Raw genomic sequence first — 9,997 nt, forward strand, 5'->3', positions numbered from 1 at the left:
GTGTGTGTGTGTGTGTGTGTGTGTGTGTGTGTGTGTGTGTAGAAGCTTGGTGTGGGCGTGTCTTTCCTTGATCACACTCACTTGTATTTTTTCCTGTTAGTATTAGTGGGGGAGGGGGGTATCTGCACACTACAGTATACCTGTGAAAGTCAGAGGACAACTTTGTGGAGTTTGTCTGCAAACATTTGACTAAGCCTTGTCCCGTTTTCTGAGATATTCAGGGCATGTTCTACCTCTACATTGTTCCTGCATCATGTCCCTCTCATTACCTCTGGTTTTTTCAGAAGACCCATGACTCAGCTGTAAGGCTGCCTTTCCCTAGTCTCACCCCACTTTGAACCAGTTGTTGACTGTGTTAGATTATCTGTTGAAATACCTTTCCCATGGGCTGAAGGGACGGTTTGGTTAAGAGCACTGGCTGCTCTTCCCAAGGACCTACAGTTTCCAGCAGTCACAAGGCAGTTTATAGCCATCTTTAGCTCCAGTTCCAGCAGGGCTCTTATGCCCACAGTCCTCTGTAAGTGCTGCTTGCGCATGGACAACATACATCCAGCCAAAACGCTAATACACGTAAAAATAATAAACAAAATATTTTTTAAAATTTAAATACCTTATCTGAGCCAGTGAGATGGCACAGCAAATGCGGGTGCTTGCTGCCACACCTAACAACCTGATCTGAGTTTCAGCCTGTGACCCACATGGTGGAAGAAGAGAACCAACTCCCACAGTTTGTGCTCCTACCTCCATGCATATGTGGCATAGCATTTACACACACAGTCTTTGCCCCATGTTCCTTGCTGTGGAGCCTGCTTGCTGCCCTTCTGCCATCACATCAAGCCTGAACTCATTCTGCCTTTAAGAATCTTCATAACCCAGTGCCATACCAGGAGACACCTAATAATAACATTTTACTGTACCTAGATTTCTAAAACTGGGCATATAAACCTGATGGCTCATCTTCCTCTATTATTTTGCCCTCATAGTATATTGTTGAATGGTGTTTTTCTTAGGTTTTGTAGGTACGTTCCACACAGCTGAGTGATGGCTTTGTGGTCTTCTTTCTCATATTTGATTGGGTGTGTACTGAAAGGAATGGAGCATTCTCCTAGATCTTCTGCAGTAAGAAAGAAGCAAGGTATGTAGTATGGTAAACATTCATGCTTACAGGCACGCGCCCGCCCGCCTGCCTGCCTGCCTACCTACCTTCCTTCCTTCCTTCCTTCCTTTTCCTTCCTTCCTTCCTTCCTTCTTTCCTTCCTTTCTAGTACAAGCCAGATAGTTACTGAAACAGGTATATTTCATCCCGTTTTGACTTTTTGTTATCGCTGTATGACCTAGCCGAAATTGTCTATTTCTTTTGTTGGTTTGTCAAGACAGGGTTTCTCTGTGCAGCTTTGGCTGTCCTAAAACTCACTCTAGTCTAGGCTGACCCAAATTCACAGAGATCTGCCTTCCTCTGTCTCCATCACCACCGCCCAGCTGAAATTTTGGTTTTATTTTTTGAAACAGTGTTTTTATAGCCCAACCTGGCTTTAAGCTAGTCTTGAGTGCCTGATCCTCTTGCTTCAGCCTTAAGGATTACTGTTACACATAGGTACCCCTACACACCATTTTAAAGTTTTATAAGTGTTGGCTGTTTTGCCTACATGTGTATTTGTGTACCACGTGTTTGCAGTACCTTAGGAAGCCAGAAGAGGGCATTAGATTCTCTGGAATGAACAGTCCAAAAATGCTATGTAGGTACTGGGAATTGAAACTTAGATCCTCTGGAAGAGCATTCAGTATTCTTAGCTGCTAAGTTGTATGACCTGCCCCAACTTAAAACATTTCCATTGCTGTTTATTAATTATATACAACAGTGGGTTTCATTGTGTCTTTTTCGTATGCATACATTTGATCATATTCACCCCCATTATCTCTTCCTCCCCTGGTTTCCTTCTGACTCCTACTGATTCCCCTTCTTGGCAACTCATCCTCTGACTTTGATGTCCCTTTGGGAACCTGGTGGGCTTAATTGCTGTTACAAGAGCATGGCTTATACCGGGTTGTTTACAGGTGTATGGACAACTTACCAGTGGCTACACAACTGAAGGAAATGTCTTCCTCTCCCAGAAGCCGTTATCTGTCCATTGGTTTTGGGAGAGGGTCCTGAGCCCTTTCCCCTTCTTTGTTTTTTAAGACCAGTCTCTTCTATATGATTGACCTAGAACTCATAATGTTGTAAACCCATGCTGTTCTGGAACTCATTATGTAGCTAAGGCTAGTCCCAGACCCTCATTGGTCTTCCTGAGCAAGCAGTTACTGCTCCAACATGCCTGCCCACTTAGCTACTGCCTGCTTAGCTGCACTTCTACTACCTACTCTTATGTTTGCATATTGGGTGTCTGTAAGCCAAGGTGGGCTGGCCCAAACTAGTTGGCCCACATATGACTGCCAGAATGAGCACCAGACAACTTGTAGTGCATTATGTTCCTGTCTGCATGCTCAGTGTTACTTCAACTCTGTGAGAGTAGCTAGATGGCAAGAATTATAAAAGGAGAGAAGAGTTAGTGCCCGGTTCCCAGAGCAGCTGTCCATTCTCAGAAAAGCCACGAGCTCCACTTTATTAGCACCCTCCCCCTCAGGCCTTTTTTTCTGTGTCTGTATGCTTCTGACTCCGAGCACATAGGTCCAAAATCATGTGCAAACTGTCTCCCACTCTTCTTATAATCCTGGTTAAGACTGTGAGCTGGTTTTGTTGCTTAACTGCTATTGGCTTGTTATTGACTATAGTCCAGAGGGAGGACTCAGTTTTGGGTTTAAACATTGATAGTATTTTACATAATTCATATAAATGATCAATTAGCCCATATCAAGATTTTCTTCTGTTCACAAAAAGCTGAGTGTCCTGTCCCCCATAATCAAGTCATGTCATAATGACTATGTTAGGCTTCTTCCCATGAATAAATTGGAATGGCGTAGAAGTGTTGCTAGAAGAAAAACAAAAATAAGTTGCTGGTCCATTCCGTTTTTGTGGAGTTTAGAGAGTTAATAGCAGTCTCATTGAACTGTTAAGCTGGGGTACAGAGAACTGGTTCAGGGGTACTACTTTTGCAGATCTGTGTTCGGTGCCTAGCACTCACATGGTGCTTCTTAACTATCTGTAATTTCAGTTTCAGAGGTTGTGACCTCCTCTTCTGGCCTCCAAAGGTACTGCACCCACGTGTACAAACGACACACATTACACATAATGGAAAATAAAAGTAAAATTAGTCAAAAGAAACACTCGTTAAGACAGCTGTTTGTTACATCCGGTATCTCAGTAAGAACTGTTGACACACACCCACTTATTTCTTCAGTACTGTCATTTTTATTATTATAAATACATAATATTATTATATTATTATCATAAATACATAAGTATTAAGCATACATGTGTGGTTGTGGGTAGATAGATGCACGCATGCTTGTTATTTATTGCTTGTGCCTTTTGAGACAGTCTTTCCATTAGTGCTTGTTGGCCTCAGACTGATGGCATTTTTCCTGCCTTGGCCTCCTCAGTGCTGAAGTTGTGGGTGTGAATCAGCACTCCCAGCTTAGTTGTGAGCTAGAGGTCCTAACAGTAGACGAGATAGGGCATCATAACATTAGAACAGGGAAAGGAGCATCACTGTTTGAACAGATGGATGTAATAGGGGTTGGGGAGATAGCTCAGTGGGTAGAGCACTTAGGATCCACACAGTGTTTTGAGTATGTAATTCCAGTGTTCCTGAAAAGTTGCAAGGCAGGTAACCAGAAGGAGACCCTGCGTCAAGCAAGGTTGACCCCACTCCTGTGGCTTGCATGTGTGTGCTGGCACTTAGACATATGAACACAAACACAACAGTTAATAATTACATTTTTGGTGAGGGGTTTTTTAAATTATAGTCATATTAGGCCAATTACTACTTGTTACTGGACCAATAATTTAGGGGTTTGTTTTGTTTAATTCCTATAATCCTATTTTTTGTGTATCATGAAGTGAGTTGTTTTTGCATTAAGAGAAATCTACCCCTTTCCCCATACCCTCAAGGGTCTGGAAATCTAGGCCAGAGAGGAGCAAAAAGACAGCAAAGTCCCATCCCTAATCAAGAAGCTATTTTTAATTTATACCCTCTGGGAGAGGGAAAATCTGTGGAGTGACCATGGGTGTATCAACCACACTCCAGGATAGGCTCCTTGCTGCTGAATAGTTGACCAACACAAACTGGACTCCATGTTTTTTTTTAGTTTTGTTTGTGTGCTTACTTTTGTTATGGTTTGGTGGTTTTGTTTTGTTTCTTTTTTTGAGACAGGGAATATGAAGTTAGTTGGGTGGATAGGGAAGTGGGGAGGAACTGGGAGGGCAAAGAATATGATCAAAGCATATTGTATGAAAATTTTTAAAAATGAGTAAGAGAAATCTCTGGTTGGTTCTCCTGTCACCGTGTGGCTGAGCCTGGGGCAGCTAGTCTTGGAGATGGATTGGATCTGTCTCTCTTTACTGCCTCTGGGCAGGAAAAGAGAAGGCATGCTTTGTGAAAACAGTGCAAATTTAGTCAAGGAAATGCGAGCCTGTTGGTTCTTGTCATCATTTGACTTCATCAGGACAGAGCACAGGCTTTGTCTTGTCTGCACGAGAGTGTGTGCTTTCTGTGGAGTGCTGTAGTTGGACTGAGTTAACATTGAAATCCACTTCCTATGAAGTTCCAGAGAGACTGAGCGGGGGTACTGTGGGAGTCTAATGACTTGATTTGCCATTGTAAGAATAAACTCTTGTGCTGGAGGTGGTGGCGCACACCTTTAATCCCAGCAGCGCTCAGGAGGCAAAGGCAGGTGGATCTCTGAGTTTGAGGACAGCCTGGTTTACAGAGTGAGTTCCAGGATAGCCAAAATACAGAGAAACCCTGTCAGGACCAACAAACAAATAAATACATAAGTAAACTTTCTTTTGTAATTCTTCCTGTTGTTTTGGTTTTTGAAACAAGCTTTGCTGGCTTCTAATTTGCAGAAATCTTCTGCCTCTGTCTCCCAAGTACTGGGATTCGAGTTATAAGCCATCACACCTGCCCTTGTAAAATTAACATTCAAGGGACTGGAGAGATGGTTCAGTGGTTAAGAGCACTGGCTTCTCTTTCAAAGGACCCAGGTTCAGTTTCAGAACGAAATAGAAGCTCACACTGTTTAACTCCATTTCCAAGTGATCTAATCTTTCTGACTTCCCTAGGCACCAGGCATGGACATCCAGAAATGTAGGCCAAAACACCTGTACACATAAAGTAAAACATTTACAAATTAACACTTAATATATAATGCTGGGACTGGCAATGAACCTTGGTTGGTAGAATGCTTGTCTAATTTTCATGAAGCTCTGGGCTCAATCCCACTGTCAGATTGTTAGGAATAATAGTCAAGTTGCACCCACTGTTGCTCTCCATGTCATTTGCCAGGTGTTTAAATGACTTTTAAAAGATTGGGTTGTGATTTAGCATAAAGACAAAAGAGAAAAGCAAACAAAACTTGTGTGTGAAGGAGTAAGTGGGAAGCAGGCCCAGGGAGTGTGTGTTCGACTTCTTGTGAGACAAAGCACTTAACACTGGAGGAGCAACCTGCAGTGTGAAATTCTCATGCAACACTACAATCAAATGCTTTATGTTCCAGAAACTAGAAAGGTGCCAGGAGTGTATTCATCCATGTTTAGTTTTGTTGCTGAGAAACATGCAAAAGAATTGCCTGTTGAATGCCAGGAAATGCACCTGGAATTGGTGGTTCCTCGGCATAAGTGAGAACGTTTCAGCTGCAGGAGGCTGGATGGATAAGTGACTGGGACTGTCACTAGGCCCTGGCACAGTTCCAGTGGTAGCAGATTTTTCTTCGTAACTGATGGCACCTCTGAGTCATTCAAACACGCAGTATTGACCCTCCTACTTCCCCATGAGAGTCTTTTACAACACATTGTTCTAAGTAATCAGCTCCTGATAGTATAAAGGCTGGCAAATATTTAAAAATAGAAGTTTATTACCATGCAAAGTTCAAGGTCAAAATCCAGGAAAGAAGTTTGCATTAAGAGGGCATTTGCTCCAGTGTTTTGTCTCCTTAGAGGCGCTGGTGGTGAGCACACCTCAGCAGTCACTTTGTACATTATTTCTTACACGGTTTGTTAGGAGAGTAAGGGAGGGAAATCAGCATCATGTGGTGCTTGCTGGGTGTTGAGAACAGCACAGGGCTATATGTAGGTGGTGCACATTAGCCAGTAATTCTTGCTGGGACTGTTTCTTTGTCTGTTTCTATGTATCGAGCTGGTTGATAACATTCAGAGCAATTCCAGATGACGTTGTGGTTATTGGGGTCTGTCTGTCATTTCCACCTTTGTTCTAGTTTGATATTATCAGGCTCCTCATGTCCCCTCCATTCTTCATGACTTTGGGGGTATGTTGATTTTGGTTTTCCAGAAAATTTTGTAGACTCCAGATTTTTTTTAACGTGGTGAAATCAAATGGAACTATAATTTATCTGGAAGGATATTGATGCCTTTTAAAAAAAAAAAAACTTACATTTTCTGTTTTTTTATGAAACCTAAATCTCAGCCCCTCTGGCCTGATAATCAGCCCATTTCTGGTGACTGGGATTATCAGGACCCATAATATTAAAGACTGCTGTCTCAGTGGGACGATTCCTTTCCAGCTTCTGACCAGAGAAAGGCTCTGACCCCTTTTCCAGGCCTGGGGAGGGCTGTTCAATCAGTTGCTTCTGATTGTGGCACTTACGAGTTGCCAGCAGGCCCTCAGCTGTTGGAGACCTCAGGATACGGTTTCGGTTACAGCTGGCAGTGAATGGTAAATGGAGGCTGTCTCTCAGCCATTACTGACTGAACTTAATGGTAAAGCCTTCAGTGTTGAGTCAGGACTTAATCCTGGCACAGTTTTAGTATGGAATAAATTAGATTGTTGCTTACTGGAATAATCTATAACTATTTTGTGTCAATGTTGGCTAAAAGACTGTTGTGTCTCGTGCTGACCGACCAGCTGTTTCAGCTGAACCGTCCTTGTCTAGAGGTGTTTTGTATAAGCAGGATGGTAGGGTGAACACTTAAGGCTGAAAAAGGGTTTTTAGGATTATCTGTGTAGCTGATGTTAGGTTTTTCCATGGTCCAGGTTAATGGAAACATTCATTCCATAGCTCCTCCTTCTGGAACTCTATGCCTTATTTGATAATTCAGAAAGTACTAGCTTTAGCTGTGCTTCCTTTTTAAGTTAGTGGTACAAGCCATTTGTTAATTACAGAGTTAGAGGCTTATTGTCAGTGAAAAATGACACACACAAATGGCATCCACAGTAAAGCTTAAAATAGCTCATCCTCACATCCATGCAGATTCCCTGGACTCCTATGACCTACTGAAGCACTGTCCAGAGAGGAAAGCCCAAGGCTCCTTAAGGCTGACCGGTTACAACTGATGTAGGTATTTGGAGTTTTCTGTTGAGTCATATTTCTCTCGTAACTGCCCAAAGTATTTCCTATGACAGAATGCAGATTCTGCATTTTAGAGCGTGTCTGACTATCAGTAACCTACTACATGGACCTTTTCATTGCTTTAAAATGACAAATGCAAGTCTTGGGCTTCTTTGTCCAAGAGTTACCCAGGTCTGCTTTCTGACTGATTATATATATATCTGATTTTGTTTTTCAAAAACAGAGCTGCCAGATGCTGTTAAATCAACTGCGGGAAATCACAGGCATCCAGGACCCTTCCTTCCTTCATGAAGCATTAAAGGTTGGTTTCTCATCCCGGCTTAGCTGACAGGACCGGAAACAGTTTCCTCACAGGCGTGTCAGGTCGGGCTATCTTTATACCAGACCAGAACATGGGAAGAGTCCTGCAGGTCAGATAAGGCTAGTTTCCTCCACAGAGAAACTTCAAGAAGATGGTGGGAACTTACAGTTGGGAAAGCCAGTGAGAATCCATCGTCCATGTCCTTTGTATAGACCTTATATGGATCCTGCATGCAACCCTCAAACCAAAGAATATTCCAGCAGAGAAATTGGCCACTCTTCGGGCGTGGCGGTGTTATTCTTGAGCATTGTTAGTTATAATTTGTAAAGATACATTCTTAATGTTACCCAAGGAAATAGTAACACACCTAGTTTCAGACTAGCCAGCAGGTGTAGGCAAATGTAACTAAGCATGACTGGCCGTGACTGGATAATGTTGAGGGCAAGAGGTGAGTGTAAGGTTCGGGTCTTCATTCTAGTGTTGTACCTTTTAGAATATTTTCTGATAAGAAGTTCAAAACAGATATGTCACCTTTATAAAATACTGTGGCTACTCATTACTTTACTGTCCAGGCTGACTTAACACCTGTGTTGGCTCCCAGTCCCCTTTTGTGATTCACTGTGCCTTAACTGGTCTGTGAAGTTAGGTTCCTGGAGCGATGACTGCACCATCCAACAAGGCTGTGGTTTGCTTTTCAGGTTGTGAAAATCTGAGCCTCGAGTCTCGTCCTGTCACTAGGGCTTGCTACACCTCCAGGTGCATCAGGCTTCCTGCCTTCATTTTCTTACTCTGCTGTCTGCCCCAGCACTATGCATAGGCTTACTCATTGTGTCAACCATAGTAGTAAAAGATTAACACCAGATAGTGCATACTGTTAATTCTTTGATACTTTTCTTTTGGAACTTGTTATTATTTTTCTTCCTTTTAGGCCAGTAATGGTGACATCACCCAGGCTGTCAGCCTTCTCACTGACCAAAGAGTTAAGGAGCCCAGTCACGACACGACTGCTACAGAATCGTCTGAAGGTGAAGGGAGCGCTACCAGCAGAGAACTGTTAGCAAGTAGGTCTTGCCTGTTGTGATCCTTCTCTGTACTAACAGAAGACAGCGCCTATGGTTTCTCATTCATCACACTGACCTTTGACTAGTCGCTGAGAGCCAGGCCTGAGTTCAAGCTTTTCAAATGGCTCCTTTCTTACTATTTCACTGTGTAGCCCAGGCTGGATGTAAATGTTTTTTTCTACTTGACTAGTTTTAGTATGTCTATACTAGGTCATAGGTCAACTTCATAAAACATCCTCTACTCACTATAGAAAGCAGTTGACTATCTTTTGCTAAGATATTTTATATGTAGCTGATGTTTTACAATGATAAAAGTTATTAACCTGTAGATACAGAAATATTTTTAGATTTATTGAATATTAATGAATTTATTGTGTGTGTGTGTATGCATGTCTGTGTATGTGTAGGCCAGAGGTTTGCTTCGGACGTCTTTGTTTATCACATTCCACCTTACTTATTTTTTAAATTCTGTTTATTTTTATGTATATGAGTGTTTTGCTTGTGCTTATATAAGTGCATTACATGCTTGCCTCAGAGGCCAAAAAGGGTGTTGGATCCCTGAAACTGAAGTTACAGATAGTTTTAATCTACCATGTGGGTGCTAGGTCCTTGCAAGAGCAATAGGTACTCTTAAATGCTGAGCTCCAGCCCCTCCACCTTACTTCGTTTTGAGACAGGACTTCTCACTGAACTTGAGCTCACCAAGTCCTTTTGGAATTTTACTTTCTTTGCCTCCCAGGGCTGAGATTATAGGCATGTGCTTATTAGCATGTGTATCCTTTTCCCTGGATACTGGAATCTGAGCTCGGGTTTTTATACTTAAGCAGCAAGCACTAAGCAGTGATCCATCTCCCCTAGCCTCTGGTGCACTGTAGGTTAGTAGCTTGCTTCTGAACTGTTAGGGAGGATAAGATTACAATACAGCGATAAGTTGTTCATTTGACTTAGAGACAATTTCAGGATTGTGTACAGAGGAGCCTCTGTGGTGAGAACTAGGGATTGGATATGGTTTAGAAAATGTTTTTACCTTTTCTTTCTGCACACAAACTAATCACATTTCTATTTCCTAACAGAAGTGATAGACCTTACTCATGACAACAAAGATGACCTTCAGGCAGCCATTGCATTGAGTCTACTGGAGTCTCCTAAGATTCAAACTGATGGCAGA

General features: G+C 42.3%; 1 protein-coding gene across 1 annotated transcript in view; it reads left to right on the forward strand.

Annotated features, from left to right (window-relative positions):
- Nucleotides 1–9,997, forward strand: part of Usp28 (ubiquitin specific peptidase 28) — a gene marked incomplete at its 3' end in the record, with an annotated part of 58,147 nt that overhangs the window by 10,057 nt on the left and 38,093 nt on the right. Inside the window, exons 2-4 of the mRNA XM_026779093.1 lie at nucleotides 7,691–7,768; nucleotides 8,697–8,829; nucleotides 9,903–9,997. Of these exons, the coding sequence (XP_026634894.1) occupies nucleotides 7,691–7,768; nucleotides 8,697–8,829; nucleotides 9,903–9,997 (306 nt within the window). The remainder of the gene's footprint in view (nucleotides 1–7,690; nucleotides 7,769–8,696; nucleotides 8,830–9,902) is intronic.

The sequence above is a fragment of the Microtus ochrogaster genome, chromosome 5 (assembly GCF_000317375.1).
Source record: "Microtus ochrogaster isolate Prairie Vole_2 chromosome 5, MicOch1.0, whole genome shotgun sequence".
NCBI classification, from domain to species: domain Eukaryota; kingdom Metazoa; phylum Chordata; class Mammalia; order Rodentia; family Cricetidae; genus Microtus; species Microtus ochrogaster.